Below are 19251 nucleotides of genomic sequence, written 5' to 3' on the forward strand. Positions count from 1 at the left end.
CTGAAAACCCACAAGGGGCCTTATGTAGACTGAATGGAACTTTTTCCTGGCCACCGTGCTTCTACACCTGCATTGCTTGCTGTTTGGGGTTTTAGGCTGGGTTTCTGTACAGCACTTTGAGATATCAGCTGATGTTAGAAGGGCTATATAAATACATTTGATTTGAAGCACCTTAGAATCAGAACAGCCCTGGAATTTGTATAATGCTTTTAAAGGGGAGCCATCCAGTGTGTTTTAGTTTAACCACCAAATTATAGCTAAGTGGGAACATTAAAAACACAGTATACACACCTATTTCTCTGTTGAACTCAAAGCTGAAAAAGAAGGGTCATAGGGTCAATGGATTTATTAAAGTTAAACAGTTAACAGTAGGACTGCCCTCTGCTGGACAATAGATGAAATGATACGGAGTACAGACGGAGATAGATACAGTGAAAACACCTCAGCAACGGAGGTAGTTTTGAACACAGAAATGTTTGCAAGTGACATTAACTCTCGCCAAAGCTTTAAAGGGCCAATCTGCAGTTGAAACACTAACAGTGTCACCCCACCTCTTTTTTGGTAAAAAGCTGAGGGATGGGCCTGGATAAATGTAACCACTCTCAAATTCATAGGCAGAGCCGTGGATGCCAGGACTGACCATCCACGATATACAAATTACAGTTGAACTATGTTTTGAGGCTATACAGTGTTGGTTTGCATTTACTTTGTTTTCAAAGATTGGAGTAAGCTTATATTTTGGATTTTGACTTGTCACGACAATTGAACTAAGCGTATGAGGAATTTATAAGTAATATTCTTCAATAATCAATGGGTATATATAACTAATTTAGAAGTCCAAAAATGGATGTAGCAATTTAAAAAAAGTCAGATGTATTTTTTAAGTATTCCAGATAAGTAGTCTGTACAGTAATTCTGTCACCTTGCAGTCTTCCTTCAGACTTCCCCATTAACCTTCGCTAAATCAAACACACATTTCATCTATTCCAATAATACTTTACAGTATGGTTCCCAACTGAAATGTGTATGTAGACTATTAAATAGGAGTTCCCCACACTAAAACACCGGACAAAGTTGCCACCACAATAGTCTGGCACACTGCTTGTATGGTATTTCACCACATGAGATCTGTTTTTTCATACAACTTTTTTGTGTTTGATAAATCATGTTTCGATACCAACCATTCAGATGATAGTTAACTCTGTGTTTCTACTGTATTTGTATGTTAGTTATACTGACCAGACTATTCACTTATGTAGCACTGTCCAAGTGTTGAAACAATTAAACATGGGTCTTTAATTTATTTTAAATCCATCAAATATATTATGCATACAGTAAACATCAAACAGACACACAACACTACACAGTTGTTTATTATTTGATTTGCAAAACATCTGACAAAAATAACATTACATAAACACCAATTTATAATGTCTGTTGTAATTGAAAGAAAACATCTTAAATGAAATAAAAACAAAAATATACATTGCAAGAAATTAGATGAATTACTTTGATAATTGCAGCCATATAATGCTGAAATGGACAGGCATTTATGTAGAGCATATTCATCCAAATGTATGCATTGTGTTACAAACAATACCTTAAGTGCTTCTGTTGTTTCTGGCTTTCCATCGAATGTGAAGTGGTGCAGTGTGTTAGAAACATGATTATTCATTTAACAATCTAATATTTTAGCTTAACAATTCTTCTTAAACTAGATTTTCTTGCCCACAAAGACCGGTAAAGTAGAATCGCAGTTAGCTGCTAGAATAATAGGTAAGGAAATACTATTGACCAATCTTTGAAATTAGCTGTCTCGAGAATCAAGAACTAATTTGAGTTGTTTTACGATACTTGGAAAAGATACTTGGAAAAGCTAGATTGCTAACTTTCTATTTCTGCTTTGCAAAACACTCTCCAGTCATTAAAAGGTTCATATAGGCACTCAACTCAGGCCCCGAGGGACCACAGTGTCTGCTGGCTGTCAATAGCTATAGCTAATACATAGGTAACACAAAGCTAGCTAATCACTACTAATTCTGAACTCCTTTCACTCCCTGCCTTGTACTCCAAAGTGTAGCGTGAGGAGTACATGGGAGCCAATTCCCCCATTTTCATTGTGAAAAAGGAATTATTTGTGCATGCAGGTCACTTTAAGGTACTGTTATTTGCATTAGTTTATATCGATTCGATGTCTAGCGAGGTCTACATACCTCCAGTAGCTAGCACGACAACTGATTATCAATCTGACTGCTTTTGCTGGACACATCTTTCTTTTTTAAAGTTCTGTTTGAATACAAACCGTCAAAATCGAGACAGTTGGAAAGATGGTAGGAAGCATTGTCAAAAAGTATTCAAAAACTGTATTCAAAGATATTAGTAGCAGTTACTCAACATCTTGAATTGGTACTTACTGAGCAATTTCAACCAAATGGTGCACATACAGTTCACCACAGGGAGTATGCTCAAAGGATTAGAGTCATACAGTTCACCACAGGGAGTATGCTCAAAGGATTAGAGTCATACAGTTCACCACAGGGAGTATGCTCAAAGGATTAGAGTCAAAGACTTAGAATATCTGGTCAAAAGAAAGAAGAAAAGTGCCTTCATGTTGGAAGGTGGATTAGCTGGTGATTAATATTACACAATACTTGCCGCCTCATTGATAGATTAAAGTGGTTTAATCAAAGTCAATAAATGGGCATCAACCTCCTCAAGTCTACATTGTTCAAATAGGAACTTACCCATGCCTGCTTTTCTAGAACCAGTTTCCTATAGCTTTATACCAACCTAAACTACTTGGCTTTAAAAAACTACATAGCATGACAGACACTGTGGCCTCACATGTCCTGGTTAGCATATATCTGCTGGGCGATACCCAACCGTGCCAATGTTAGTAAGAATAACAACACACTGATCGATCTATGATGCTCTTGATAAAAGCAGCATTAAATGGATACTGATCTTTGTCCTGTCAGAGCTTCTGCCCTGAAAATATGAAGATCTACAGAGAAGAGTTTACTCTAAAAAAGGTGGGTTGGGGGATATGAGAGTGGAGAAAACTTACTAGCTGATAGAGGGAAAGAAGGAAAGAGAGATGGATAGGGGACAGAGTGAGAAACATCTAGTAAGGGCAAAGACCATGCCAACTGTACCAAGAGGAGCAGACGCACCAACTCTCCGACCGAAACCATACGACTCATGACCCCTCTATACAGAGGTCACAATTAAGTCTCTCGCTGCGTTTCATTCCAGGAAGTTGCTCCCTCCCTTCTGTCCTTGTTCACTGTAAGCTGAATATGGCGGAAACCAGGTGGAGGTATTCCTTACATACAACTACCCAGTTGTATCAGATGGGCGAAACGCGAGTGAACTAAGAGAAAAAGGGAGGAAACCACGTATTAGAATGAAACACAACCCCGGTCGACCAGAACCCAGCCTGGACCCCCATTGGTCAGAATGCAGGCACAATTAAAACACAACCTCTGGTGGGTGTTTGTTCGTTATTTTAAGAAAAAAGGCAATGCTTTTCGTAAAAAAATATTGTACAAAAAAAACTACCAATGACTTCATTAGCTGTATAGTCTCCCAGTCTGCATGATGAGACATCTTTGAGGTAATCATTGATTCATTAGACAGCAATAAATACCAACACATATTACAAAAGTAAAAACAGAGGAAACTCCTTTAATGCAAAAGCATAATCTGTAGCTAATAGAGGTAGATCATTGTTGTGTACATCCATTGTGGACACTCCTTTTGTTTGAAGAAAAAAAACCTACACGTCAATATCAACGGTACTGTACAGTATATCGATCCCTTTCACATTCTGAAAATGTATTGAAAGGCAAATCTCACTCGATCAAAACAATTCATATTATTTTTTGTGAGTTACATTTCAATTCATTTTCAAACTGGATTTGTAATTGCTTTGTACAACCTTTTATAAAAGAACACACTCTAAAACAAAAAAATTAGACCGTTATGCTAGCTGATGCTAGTGCACCACACCCTGTATTCTATGTATTCGCCCCGTTTGATATAGATGAATAAACAAGTAAGGAAAAGACAGAGCCAACTGTAAAAACTCAAAATGATGCAAGTTCTAGTTGAATTTCATTTCAATAAATGGTTCCTACGTTCCAGTTTGGAGTTCGATCAAAATGTCACAAAAATGTAGGCGTAACCAAGATTAATGACAAAAAATGGATTGAAATAAATTTCTGATTTTGCTTTCGTTCTTCAACTCATAGTTAATGCTATTGAACAGCTTTTGAAATGTCTGGAGTTGAAATCAACTGACTGTAGGTCATGAAGCCACATTAGGCCTTTTCTTCATAAAGCGTTTTGGAAAATCCACTACATTTGACTGAATATTGAGCAGCTATAACTGTGCAAAACCAGACCTGAGAGTGAGAGAGACCTCTCCTTACCCTGTACTTCTCTAAGGGGAGATTTGTGACAACTTCCTGCCCTGTGGCATTTACATGATAACCAAGTCTTATACATACAGTGCCTTAGGGAAAGAATTCAGATCCCTTGACTTTTTCTACATTTTGTTACAGCCTTATTCTAAAATTCATTAAATAAAAGAAAATCCTCAGCAATCTACACACAATACACCATAATGACAAAGTGAAAACAGGTTTTTAGAAATGTGTGCAAATGTATTAAAAATAAGAAACAGACATACCTTATTCACATAAATATTCAGAACCTTTGCTATGAGGAATGAAATTGAGCTCAGGTGCATCCTGTTCCCATTGATCATACTTGAGATGTTTCTACAACTTGATTGGAGTCCACCTGTGGTAAATTCAATTGATTGGACATGATTTAGAAAGACACACACCTGTCTATATAAGGTCCCACAGTTGACAGTGTATGTAAGAGAAAAAAACAAGCCATGAGGTCGAAGGAATTGTCCGTAGAGCTCCGAGACAGGATTGTGTTGAGGCACAGATCTGGGGAAGGGAACCAAAACATTTCTGCAGCATTGAAGGTCCCTAAGAACACAGTGGCCGCCAACATTCTTAAATGGAAGAAGTTTGGAACCACAAAGAGCACCACCAACCACCAAGATTGAACTCTTTGGCCTGAATGCCAAGCGTGACGTCTGGAGGAAACTGTGAAGCATGGGGGTGGCAGCATCATGCTCTGGGGATGTTTTTCAGCGGCAGAGACTGGGAGACAAGTCAGGATCGAGGCAAAGATGAATGGAGCTTCGGGACAAGTCTCTGAATGTCCTTGAGTGGCCCAGCCAGAGCCCAGACTTGAACCCGATCGAACATCTCTGGAGAAACCTGAAAACAACGCTCCCCTTTCCAACCTGACAGAGCTTGAGAGGATCTGCAGAGAAGAATGGGAGAAACTCCCCAAATACATGTTTGCCAAGTTTGTAGCGTTATACCCAAGAAGACAAGACTAATCGCTGCCAAAGGTGCTCCAACAAAATACTGAGTAAAGGGTCTGAATACTTATGTAAATGTTATATTTCAGTTATTTATTTTTAAGAAATTTGTTAACATTTCTAAAAACCTGTTTTTGCTTTGTCATTATGGGGTATTGGGTGTAAATTGATGAGGCGAAAAAACGATTTAATCAATTCTATGTGGTAAATGGCACGTGTGTGTATAGATTGTGTATAGGCTTGTCTCCCACATGAATCTTCTCTCTGTGCCAGACTGGGTTCCAATGCCTTCTGTTTCTTTTTATCTGTATTCATTGATCTGCACGTTATGTATGCGCGTGTGTGTGTGTGTGTGTGTGTGTACATACAGTTGAAGTCGGACATTTACATACACTTAGGTTGGAGTCATTAAAACTCGTTTTTCAACCATTCCACTAATTTCTTGTTAACAAACTATAGTTTTGGCAAGTCGGTTAGGACATCTACTTTGTGCATGACACAAGTAATTTTTCCAACAATTGTTTACAGACAGATTATTTCACTTATAATTCACTGTATCACAATTCCAGTGGGTCAGAAGTTTACATACACTAAGTTGACTGTGCCTTTAAACAGCTTGGAAAATTCCAGAAAATTATGTCATGGCTGTAGAAGCTTCTGATAGGCTAATTGACATCATCTGAGTCAATTGGAGGTGTACCTGTGGATGTATTTCAAGGCCTACCTTCAAACTCAGTGCCTCTTTCCTTGGCATCATGGAAAAATCAAAAGAAATCAGATAAGACCTCAGAAAAAAATGTGTAGACCTCCACAAGTCTGGTTCGTCCTTGGGAGCAATTTCCACCTGAAGGTACCATGTTCATCTGTACAAACAATAGTACGCAAGCACAAACACCATGGGACCACGCAGCCATCATACCGCCCAGGAAGGAAGCGTCTTCTGTCTCCTAGAGATGAACGTACTTTGGTGCGAAAAGTGCAAATCAATCCCAGAACAACAGCAAAGGACCTTGTGAAGATGCTGGAGGAAACGGGTGCAAAAGTATCTATATCCACAGTAAAACGAGTCCTATATCAACATAACCTGAAAGGAAATAGCCACTGCTCCAAAACCGCCATAAAAAAGCCAGACTACGGTTTGCATTTACACATGGGGACGAAGATCGTACTATTTGGAGAAATGTCCTCTGGTCTGATGAAACAAAAATAGAACTGTTGGGCCATAATGACCATCGTTATGTTTGGAGGAAAAAGGGGGATGCTTGCAAGCCGAAGAACACCATCCCAACCGTGAAGCACGGGGGTGGCAGCATCATGTTGTGGGGGTGCTTTGCTGCAGGAGGGACTGGTGAACTTAAAAAAAATAGATGGCATCATGAGGCACAAAAATTTTGTGGATATATTGAAGCAACATCTCAAGACATCTGTCAGGAAGTTCAAGCTTGGTCACAAATGGGTCTTCCAAATGAACAATGACCCCAAGCATACTTCCAAAGTTGTGGCGAAATGGCTTAAGGACAAAAAAGGCAAGCCATTGGAGTGACCATCACAAAGCACTGACCTCAATCCTATAGAACATTTGTGGGCAGAACTTAAAAAGCGTGTGCGAGCAAGGAGGCCTACAAACCTGACTCAGTTACGCCAGCTCTGTCAGGAGGAATGGGCCAAAATTCACCCAACTTATTGTGGGAAGCTTGTGGAAGGCTACACAAAACGTTTGACCCAAGTTAAACAATTTAAAGGCAATGCTACCAAATACTAATTGAGTGTATGTAAACTTCTGACCCAGTGGGAATGTGATGAAAGAAATAAAAGCTGAAATAAATTATTCTCTCTACTATTATTCTGACATTTCACATTCTTAAAATAAAGTGGTGATCTTAACCGACCTAAGACAAGGAATTTTTACTAGGATTAAATGTCAGGAATTGTGAAAAACTGGGTTTAAATGTATTTGGCTAAGGTGTATGAAAACTTACGACTTCAACTATATGTATGTATGTATGTATGTATGTATGTATGTATGTGTCTTCTTTTACTGCTCTAGGGATATAATTATATTTTGGACAACCATATTCACTGTATTGATTTGTACCTTACATTTTTTCATTCTTTATGCGATGCGCAATGCAGAGAACACCGGAAGAAGAATTAGCATTTAATTACCACAGTGAATTACTGTAATGTTTGTTTATGTGTCAATTAATCTCATAAGGGATGGGTTGCCAATAGGCGATTTGACACAAAAAAAAATTTCATTCATTAATTTAGAATAAGGCTGTAACCTAACAAAATGTGGAAAAAGGCAAGGGGTCTGAATACTTTCCGAAGGCACTGTACATAATGAAAATCAATACTGTATATTTATATCTCATCAAATGAAAACAATCAACTCTCTGTATCTACACAAAGAGATATGCATGAAGGAAATCAAAAACCAATACCGCCCAAAATTCACAAGTCATCTTACATCCGTGACCTCAAAACAACACACGATAACCTTCACCTAACCGACTTGAACACGAGTGGTACTGAGTAGAAATAATCATGCAGCCTATCATCACCTTCCATATCCTGGGAGAGTATCTCTTCCAGGAACTTGTCAATCATTCGTAAGAACTAAAAATGATTCCACCAATCATCAGGTGCCTATGTAAGTGAATCCCTCACACTAGATATAAAGTGTGATTTGCAGAACAATTAGATTTTATACAATGTATATAGCCTATTTTTCTGCAGTCAGCCAATGGAAAATGTGTTATGTCGGCTAGGAGGGGACTTAACAAAAGAATGAAAGACTGTCAATAAGGGTGAGTGTGATTGAGTGGGCTGTGGTCCATTTGTTCGCAGTACTATCTGATGTCTTAGGGGGTAGGTACTCCGCTTACCGACAACGCCTTGATGGTGATGTTTTAAAGCAATGACAAGGTTTACTGCTAAGAACACAATGTTCTGATAAAGTTCCTTCAACATTCGCAAGACCCATAGTCCTTCGTTCTCCCCCACTATCTGCAAGACCACATAACAGTGCTCTCTGTAGCCTATAGTGATGAAGCGGCACAACTAAATGCCCGGTAGTTTCCGTTTAGCCAATCACAAGGTTAGTTGAAGCAGAAGTAGTACTCGGCAGCGAGCCTTGGCAAATTGCGTACAGAGACTGAAGGACAGAACGTACAAGAGACCGCAGTCTCACACAATCATTTCCACATCAGCGGGGAAAAAGACAGATGCTGATCTTAGGTCAGTTTAAGGTCAACTTCACCCTACACAGAGATCTATATCGCTATAGCCTCTTAGGGTCAGTTTCCTGGACACAGATTAGGCTAAACCTCAATTTAATCCGCACCGCTGAAGATCCGCGCTATAGCCTGAATTTAAAGGCAATGTTCCCGTGTTTGCGGAGACTGCTTTCACGGTAAAACGCTGCATATAGACCGCTCAATCGTAAATTATCTTTACTTTTCAGTCACACAATAACGCGGCTCTTCCGCAATCCAGATTGAATCTAGCCCCTAGTTTTGACAAAAATGTATGGACAATCTCCATTTTCCAACTAGGTTTAATAATCTGTGTCCAGAAAAGCGGTCCTCAGTTTCAATTCACTTGCTTTACAAGTGAATACACAGGGTTGGGGAGTAATGGAGTAACGGATTACATGTAAAGGATTACAAAACAACGGTAACTGTAATCCGTTACCAGCTAAAATATTGTAATCAGATTACAGATACTTTTGAAAAAGTAGATGATTACTTCAAGGATTACTTTTATATTCAGAAATAACTTCTCTGTTCTCTCAATGACATTCAAATCATCTTAGAAAAAAGGCCCAAGTTTAAGTTTGTTCCAGCTGAGCAAGTCTGACCACAAGTCAGAGACCACTATGATGACACAATAAATGTGTTTGATCGATCGCAGGAAAAGAGCAGGAATAGGCTTTTGTATGCTATAGTCCAAGCTATGTCTTCCAATGGTGCGACTGCTGTCGGCATCCAAAGATTATCCAAATTGAATAAACGCTTGGAGGTAAGGATGACAGCAGTGGTGTAGTCTACGGCAATAAGGATATCACTTATTATTGATATGTACATAGCATATTGATGTGAATCACACTGTTGCTCTCTCATTTAGCTATTTGCGACTTGTGGTTGATGTGGATGGCTGTTCATTAATCTAAACAAATCGAAACGTGTATTTGAACCCAATAACGGTTGAATTCAAGAAATGTAAGTTGACTATCAATCATTGTTTTTGAAACCAGTGGACAACCAGTGAAAAACGCACTCTTGAAACAGCTGCATTGTGCGGATCCCAGCCTATGGAATAAAAGTGGGGCTTTTATTGCTCAATCTAATTCATGCTGATAAAATAAAAATCCATAGGCCTAATGGACACATGCTCAAACTCACACACTTTTGGTAGACTTAAAAGGGCCAATCTGTAATTGCTACATCCATGTTTTTGACTTATATATATATATATATATATATATATATATAGATTCTTGAAGAATATAATTTATAAATGTCTCATGAGCTTAGTTCAATGTAAACGAACACTGTGTAGCCTCATGACATGGTTTAAACAATAAATTTGATATCATGGATGATCAGTCCTTGCATCCATAGCTCTGTCTATTAATCTGAGAGTGGTTACATTTCTCCAGGCCCATCCCTCAGCTTTTTACCAAAACAGTGGCGGGGCGACCGTTTTGTTATTGTTTCATCTGTGGATTTGCCCTTTAAACAGCTGCATATTGTCAAGATATAAAAATGTCACCAACAAAAAGGTAAACAATAGGCCTATAGCAAATGCAGCATATGTCATAAATTTTTCACATGTAAATAGCACTTTTCAGTAGCGCTCAAAGCATGCCATTCCATGAGTGCAGCATTTATTTTTCAACTCAAATCAATGAGCCCAATCAGTCCTGCATGGCCACAAATTATAAAGAACAGAGTAGGGCTGGCAAATAAGTCTTTAGCTTTGGGGTTACGCTCAGGTAAAACAATTTGGCTAATCTATACTTCCATATTTCCAAGTCCTATTCTTGAAGATCAAAGGGGTATAACATTTATTGGAATGACTGGAATTCTGACAGACTTTAGTTTTTAATGTAAAGATATAATTTAATCGTATTATTATATGTAGTAGAAAGCGATGGGTTAGTAGAAGCCTATATAACCAACCTATAAAGTAATATTTAACATATATATACAGTGGGGGAAAAAAGTATTTGATCCCCTGCTGATTTTGTATGTTTGCCCACTGACAAAGAAATGATCAGTCTATAATTTTAATAGTAGGTTTATTTGAACATGAGAGACAGAATAACAACAAAAATATCGAGAAAAACGCATGTCAAAAATGTTATAAATTGATTTGCATTTTAATGAGGGAAATAAGTATTTGACCCCCTCTCAATCAGAAAGATTTCTGGCTCCCAGTGTCACGCCCTGACCAGTAAAAGAGGTTGTTTGTTATTGTAGTTTGGTCAGGGCGTGGCAGGGGGTGTTTGTTTAGAGTGTTTCGGGGTTTGTTGGGCTATGTTCTTATTTAAGAGGGGCATTTGTTTTATGTGTTTCGTGGTTTGTGGTTAATGTTCTTTGTATAGCCTAGTAGCCTTACAGGACTGTTTCGTTGTTGTTTTTGTATACGTGTTTATTTTTGTTTTCCTTCTTCAATAAAAAAGAAGATGAGTATACATATTCCCGCTGCGTTTTGGTCCAATCCTTACGACAACCGTGACACCCAGGTGTCTTTTATACAGGTAACGAGCTGAGATTAGGAGCACACTCTTAAAGGGAGTGCTCCTAATCTCAGTTTGTTACCTGTATAAAAGACACCTGTCCACAGAAGCAATCAATCAATCAGATTCCAATCTCTCCACCATGGCCAAGACCAAAGAGCTCTCCAAGGATGTCAGGGACAAGATTGTAGACCTACACAAGGCTGGTCTTGTAGCCCATTCCATCGCCAAGCAGCTTGGTGAGAAGGTGACAACATTTGGTGTGATTATTTGCAAATGGAAGAAACACAAAATAACTGTCAATATCCCTCGGCCTGGGGCTCCATGCAAGATCTCACCTCGTGGAGTTGCAATGATCATGAGAACGGTGAGGAATCAGCCCAGAACTACACGGGAGGATCTTGTCAATGATCTCAAGGCAGCTGGGACCATAGTCACCAAGAAAATAATTGGTAACACACTACGACGTGAAGGACTGAAAACCGCAAGGTCCCCCTACTCAAGAAAGCACATATACATGCCCGGCTGAAGTTTGCCAATGAACATCTGAATGATTCAGAGGACAACTGGGTGAAAGTGTTGTGGTCAGATGAGACCAAAATGGAGCTCTTTGGCATCAACTCAACTCGCCGTGTTTGGAGGAGGATGAATGCTGCCTATGACCCCAAGAACACCATCTCCACCGTCAAACATGGAGGTGGAAACATTATGCTTTTCTGTTTTTCTGGTAAGGGGACAGGACAACTTCACCGCATCATTTGACGGGGCCATGTACTGTCAAATCTTGGGTGAGAACCTCCTTCCCTCAGCCAGGGCATTGGAAATGGGTCGTGGATGGGTATTCCAGCATGACAATGACCCAAAACACACGGCCAAGGCAACAAAGGAGTGGCTCAAGAAGAAGCACATTAAGGTCCTGGAGTGGCCTAGCCAGTCTCCAGACCTTAATCCCATAGAAAATCTGTGGAGGGAGCTGAAGGTTCGAGTTGCCAAAACGTCAGCCTCAAAACCTTAATGACTTGGAGAAGATCTGCAAAGAGAGGGACAAAATCCCTCCCGAGATGTGTGCAAACCTGGTGGCAGAGGTCAGAAACGTCTGACCTCTGTGATTGCCAACAAGGGTTTTGCCACCAAGTACTAAGTCATGTTTTGCAGAGGGGTCAAATACTTATTTCCCTCATTAAAATGCAAATGAATTTATAACATTTTTTACATGCGTTTTTCTTGATTTTTTTGTTGTTATTCTGTCTCTCACTGTTCATATAAACCTACCATTAAAATGATCGACTGATCATTTCTTTGTAAGTGGGCAAACGTACAAAATCAGCAGGGGATCAAATACTTTTTCCCCCCACTGTATATATGGTCAGCTATGTAAACTTTAACATTGATTTATCCAGCAATAGGTGTCATTCAATTGGTAACATACTGTACATATGTCTTCTTCTAATGCCTCTTAAGGGAAAAGTCATCTAAAAGTAAAGGAAAGTAATCAGATTAGGTTACTGAGTTTGGGTAATCCAAAAGTGACATTACCGATTACAATTTTGGACAGGTAACTAGTAACTGTAACGGATTAGGATTACATTTAGAAAGTAACCCGTTTAGAAAACTGGAACGGGTGATAGGACATTCATTGTGGTCAACAGGTGCCCCCTAAAGACTATTGTATCCATGACGGCCTTTAAGTACTCTGTAGAGTAGCCTAAATAGTTAATAATAATGGGCTGGATTTAAGCGCAGCCAACATGTTGCACCCACTTCAGTGTCCTTATCACACAAGGCTCTTGTATGGAGAAGGGAATGAGATGATTGAAAGCATAGCATGTACAATAGAATATCTGAGCCATACAAATACACATTCTAAATATATAAACTGTGTATCTCCAGCCCCATGTAATCAATACGAGGGACATTTCTTTAAACTAGCTTTGTTTGTTTTTCTCTCCCTCCATATGGCTTATATTAGAGAGCAGCACTGTATATTTAGCTTGTAGAAAATCCTCATTCTCCCAAATGATTAACCAAAGACGTCAAACGTCCATCAACGACACAACCTTAGTCAATACGTTAATTCATTTGATTTGGAGATTAGGCCGCTAGGCATTGCCAAACACTCACTCATCCCCACCTAAACCTATATAGATCCATCTTTATATACTTAACAAAAATATAAAAACAACATGTAAAGTGTTGGTCCCATGTTTTATGAGTAAAATAAATAATCCCAGAAATGTTCCATACGCAGAAAAAGCTTATTTCTCCCAGATTTTGTGCACAAATTTGTTTACATCCCTGTTCGGGAGCATTTCTCCCTTGCCAAGATAATCCATCCACCTGACCGGTGTGGCATATGAAGAAGCTAATTAAACAGCATGATGAGGAGTATTTCTATCTGTAATAAAGCCATTTTGTGGGGAAAAACTCTGATTGGCTGGGCCTGGCTCCCTAGTGTGTGGGCTTGTCTTCCAAGTGGGCTGGCCTATGCCCTCCCAGGCCCACCCATGGCTGCACCCAGGCCTAGTCATGTGAAATCCATAGATTAGGGCCTAATTTATTTATTTAAATTGACTGATTTCCTTATACATAACTCAGTAAAATCTTGGAAATTGTTGCATGTGTTTATATTTTTGTTCAGTATATATAGAAAGTTGAGAAAGCGAAAATAAGTCGTAAAACACGGTCATCAATATCATGTTGTTTGCATATATAATCTAAGAATTTCCTTACTAAGAGTTAGTAGTAGTAATATCTACACTCACCGGCTAATTTATTAGGTACACCACCTAGCTCCTACAGACAGTGGTCACATGGCCGTGGCTTGCTATATAAAGCTGGCAGACAGGCATCGAGGCATTCATTTACTGTTCCATTGAATGTTAAAATGGGCAAAACGAGTGACCTAAGCGACTTTGAGCGTGGTATGATCGTCGGAGCCAGGCACGCCGGACCCAGTATCTCAGAAATGGCCACCCTCCTGGGCTTTTCATGCACGACAGTGCCTAGGTTTTATAGAGAATGGTGTGACAAACATAAAACATCCAGTCATCAGCAGTCCCGTGGGCAAAAACAGCTTGGTCGAAAGAGAGGTCGAAAGAGAATGGCAAGAATCATGCAAGCTAACAGGCGGGCCACAAACAGACAAATAACAGTGCAGTACAACAGTGGTGTGTAGAATGGTATCTCGGAAAGCACAACTCGTCCATCCTTGTCACAGATGGGCTATTGCAGCAGTCGACCACACCGGGTTCCAGTCCTATCAGCTAAGAACAGTGGGCACACGGTCACCAACACTGGAGAATTGAAGAGTGGAAAAAGATGGCCAGGAACATGACAGCGAGTTGGCCTGCAGAGTCCCCAGACCTCAACCCAATAGAGCATCTTTGGAACGGGCTGCTCCCACTAATCTGCAGCAACTGCGTGATTCCATCGCGTCAGCATGGACCAACATCCCTGTGGAACGTTTCCGACAACTTGTAGAATGCCCCAAAGAATTCGAACTGTTCTGGAGGCAAAGAGGGGACCGACCCAGTACTAGATGGGTGTACCTAATAAACTGTGTATGTAGCCCTATGTACAGCTGCGGTTATTGTATCGATACATAGTATTTACAGGATGCAGCCACTGAAGGGCTGAGCAGCATACAACATCAAACCGGAGGACTCTGACATGTCAAAAAACAAAACAGAAAACGGTCCATCCGAGTCCTCAAGACATTCTTTTCAAACAATTCCACATCCCAGTCGGAAATGAAAGGAGTGAAATCTGTGGAGAGATTAAGAACAAGCAGCTTTGAAACACTAATTGTTTTAAGATGCTGTCCAGATTACTCGCAGGGTATGTGGCTATAATACAAAAAGATGTGGACAGTAGAGTAACCGGCCTAACTATGCATTTCCAATCAAATTTTAGCATTGTAGCCCTTTGAAAACGGTGAAAAAACTTAAACATAGACATACTTTAATAGATACACTTGAGTACAGGTGGTCTAGTAGTGTTTGGGATACATAGAATTTGCAGCTACATTTATTTGCAGCTATCATAATTCTTCCCCCGCCCCTTCTCAAAGAAACAAAGAAACTAACCAACCAGAGCTCTGGCTTGGTTTGATTGACAGCTTGCTTTAGTGGCTAAACAACCACAGCCCCTCACACACACTACTCCACAACCAAACTACTTCCGGGTTACAGAAAATATTCTGTATGCTGTATAGTGTATACTTTTCCTTCATCAATTCCTAGATGATAGCACAAATGGTGAATAGTGTGCTCATAGAAGGCGTCACAAGGCGACACTCGTAGAAGACCGGAAGCTTTGAGAACATAGACAATGGGCGCGTTCAACATTGCAGCCGTCTTCAAATGAAGTCGTGACTGACTGATCTACAAATCACCTTGCGTCATAAATAACTACTCAATATTATTTGTAGATCAGTCAGTCACAATTTACCCATGTTCACTGTTTTGATGCTCTCGAACACGGCCAATACCTTTGGCAGAGGTGAAGGGCGTGTGTTGTTGTGGCGTATACGTACCCACACACACTTGCCCTTGAGGAAAGCGATTGAGCAGAATAACTAGAGGATGAGAGAAACACATGGAAATGCTTTGCTGGCACTGTTCTTGCCCTAGTGACGCTCTAGCATCAAATAGCTATCCTGGACTGAAATGTCCTCATGCATTTTTAAGGTTCTATTCTGTGTAATTGTGAACAGAAAGGTATTTGTGAATACAAAAACAAAACAAAATCAGAGGTAGCTCCAACGTAATGACGGACTGTATTAGTGAGTGAGTAGGCTTGTGTGACTGTGTGTAATCATACACTGCCATGCATAAAGCAGCACTTGCATGACACGCACAAAAAGCACACAATGCACTGTATATACCGGTATACAAGATGCAATACTCTTTTTCAATATACTGTCCCTTCAATAAGAAGGTAAGCGTACATGTCAAATATAAGCAGAATTTCCATGTATGTATGGTTCTGAAGTAAATTCTGCTGTTTGTATCATTCAATCGCCATCACTTTGCATGTTCCAGTCAACAGCTGGAACATGTACCCAGTCTCAGGTCGCTGCGTCTGACCTACCAAAGACACACACACACACACACACACACACACACACACACACACACACACACACACACACACGGCAGGGGAATTCCTAACACACACACTTCCATATCCCCCTTGCACCCACCCACTAACCCCCCCAACCCCCTCCCCCCACACCATCTCCCTCCCTCAATCTCTCCTCACAAACTAACACTCACACCATCCATAACACATCTAACCACGTTCCTATAGCTCCCACCTCATACTCTCCTCCCACCCCTCCTATGGCCTTTCGTCCACCTCTCCACCTCCATGAAAGGTCAAAGATCACCAAAATGTGTTAATTTAGGAGACCTCGCTGCCGAACACCTCCAGCACCAGCGGGGTGAGCTGCATGCTGTGCTCTGGCTGGAAGGACAGCGAGCGGTACTGCTTAGAGTGCTCCTCGTTCAGGCTGCGCAGGTCCGCCAGCTTCTGGATCATCCTAGCATACACCAGGCGGCCGCCTGGGTGGTGCAGCCGGATGTAGGCCTGCAGCGTCTCCGACAGACGGTCCTGCAGCGCCTCGATGCGCCCGTGGTCCTGCACGCCAGGACGGTCTGCAGGGAGGGAGACACAGATGTTAAAACGTTACTTCTCATCTCCAGCACCACAGTGTGTGTTATGTGAATGGAGGGAGGACATAGGCGGTAAGACTTCAAAGGGACACTTCTCCACTTTTGAACGTCATATTCATCATCTCCAGCACCATACCAGACAGTGTTTACATTTGAAGGAAGGGAGTAGACATGGGAAATCTACATACACACAAATGATCAAAATCGATTCATACCATGTCATGTACAAACACAGGCACGCCATGCATGTGTACACACACGTTATCATCAACCCCACTGAGGAAAATAAATGGACAAGATACACACTCACACACACATGCGTCAGCAGCCACTGAGACTGGAGGGTGTTGACTTCAGCACAGACACACAAAAACACTCACATTTTAACAGTCCACCACAAGAGAACTGATCCTCACAAAAAAAGCAGACTCACATGAACAATTCATCACACACACACACACACACACACAGTGTGTACCTGGGGAGAGGAGGCAGATGGCCATGAGTAGCACATGTTCCTCCTCGTGGAGGTTGAGTTTCTTAAGTCCCACCTGGAATTTAACCAGGGGCTCCAGCAGCTCCAGAGTGTGGCCCGCTGCAGGAGGCAACCCATACACACACACACACACACACACACACACACACACACACACACACACACGTTGATCAGATAGCAATCACAATATATCTTTATATACTTGTCTAAACCTAAGGATGTGTGGTTTCACGAGATGAGACGTATTCATATTATACCATGTACTGTACAGTGCCGTACATGTCACTGCATGTCACCATGTGCTGTACAGTACAGTGCATGTCAGAGCAAAAACCAAGCCATGAGGTCGAAGGAATTGTCAGTAGAGCTCCGAGACAGAAAAACATTTCTTCAGCATTGAAGGTCCCCAAGAACACAGTGGCCTCCAACATTCTTAAATGGAAGAAGTTAGGAACCACCAAGACTCTTCCTAGAGCTGGCTGCCCGGCCAAACTGAGCAATCGGGGGAGAAGGGCCTTGGTCAGGGAGGTGACCAAGAACCCGATGGTCACTAACAGAGCTCTAGAGTTCCTCTGTGGAGATGGGAGAACCTTCCAGACGAAAAACCATCTCTGCAGCACTCCACCAATCAGGCTTTTATGGTAGAGTGGTCAGACGGAAGCCACTCCCCAGTAAAAGGCACATGACAGAGTGCTTGGAGTTGGCCAAAAGGCACCTAAATGACTCACAGACCATGAGCAACAAGATTCTCTGGTCTGATGAAACAAAGATGGAACTCTTTGGCCGGAATGCCAAGCTCCACGTCTGGAGCAAACCTGGCACCATCCCTACGGTGAAGCATGGTGGTGGCAGCATCATGCTGTGGGGATGTTTTTCAGCGGCAGGGACTGGGAGACTAGTCAGGATCGAGGCAAAGAATAATGGAGCAAAGTACAGAGAGAACCTTGATGAAAATCTGCTCCAGAGTGCTCAGGTCTTCAGACTGGGGCGAAGGTTCACCTTCCAACAGGACAACGAACCTAAGCACACAGCCAAGACAAATGAGGAGTGGCGTCGGGACAAGACTCTGAATGTCCTCAAGTGGGCCAGTCAGAGCCTGGACTTGAACCCAATTGAACATCTCTGGAGAGACCTGAAAATAGCTGTGCATCAACGCTCCCCATACAAACTGACAGAGCTTGAGAGGAGAGAAACGGGAGAAACTCCTCAAATACAGGTGTCCAAGCTTGTAGCATCATACCCAAGAAGACTAGTCTGTAATCGCTGCCAAAGGTGCTTCAACAAAGTACTGAGTAAAGGGTCTGAATACTTATGTAAATGTGATATTTGCGGCGGGGGGGTTCATAAATTCGAACAAAAATTCTAAAAACGTGTTTTTGCTTTGTCATTATGGGGTATTGTGTGTAGATTGAAAAAACTATTTAATCCATTTTAGAATAAGGCTGTAACGTAACAACATGTGGAAAAAGTCAAGGGATCTGAATACTTTCCGAAGGCACTGTATATCATGTGTGTGATATCTCATATGTCTATGTATACGAACAGTGATTGTTATCGTCTAACAGTGATTGTTATCGTCTAACAGTGATTGTTATCGGCTAACAGTGATTGTTATCGGCTAACAGTGATTGTTATCGGCTAACAGTGATTGTTATCAGCTAACAGTGATTATTTTAAGCTAACAGTGATTATTTTCATCAAACAGTGATTGTTATCGCAGAGTAGGATCCAGGATCAGCTCTCTCATTCATTATGATTTAAACTGATCCTAAATCAGCACTCCTAGATAATGGCAGGTAGGCTAGCGATTAAGAGATTGGGCCAGTAACCCTAATTGCTCCTGTAAGTCTCTCTGGATAATGTGAATATAACAAGGGCCCAGCTAATTAATCACTGTTGATATATGGTTTCCCTAACTAAGCAT

General features: G+C 41.0%; 1 protein-coding gene across 4 annotated transcripts in view; it reads right to left on the reverse strand.

The window, feature by feature from the left end:
• Positions 1–1272: 1272 nt before the first annotated feature.
• The window catches only part of LOC115150157 (vitamin D3 receptor B), a 95118-nt gene continuing 77139 nt past the window's right edge, over positions 1273–19251 (reverse strand). For 3 of the 4 annotated variants that reach the window (XM_029693138.1, XM_029693140.1, XM_029693142.1), the window contains 3 exons: positions 17310–17426; positions 16569–16813; positions 1273–3373 (listed from right to left, as the gene is read on the reverse strand). In XM_029693138.1, coding sequence (XP_029548998.1) covers positions 3350–3373; positions 16569–16813; positions 17310–17426 — 386 coding nt within the window. In that variant the 3' untranslated portion in view covers positions 1273–3349. Of the gene's footprint in view, positions 3374–16559; positions 16814–17309; positions 17427–19251 lie in introns of those variants that run through there. The other variant, XM_029693139.1, reaches the window with a different exon arrangement.

Source organism: Salmo trutta, chromosome 16 (genome assembly GCF_901001165.1).
Source record: "Salmo trutta chromosome 16, fSalTru1.1, whole genome shotgun sequence".
NCBI lineage: Eukaryota > Metazoa > Chordata > Actinopteri > Salmoniformes > Salmonidae > Salmo > Salmo trutta.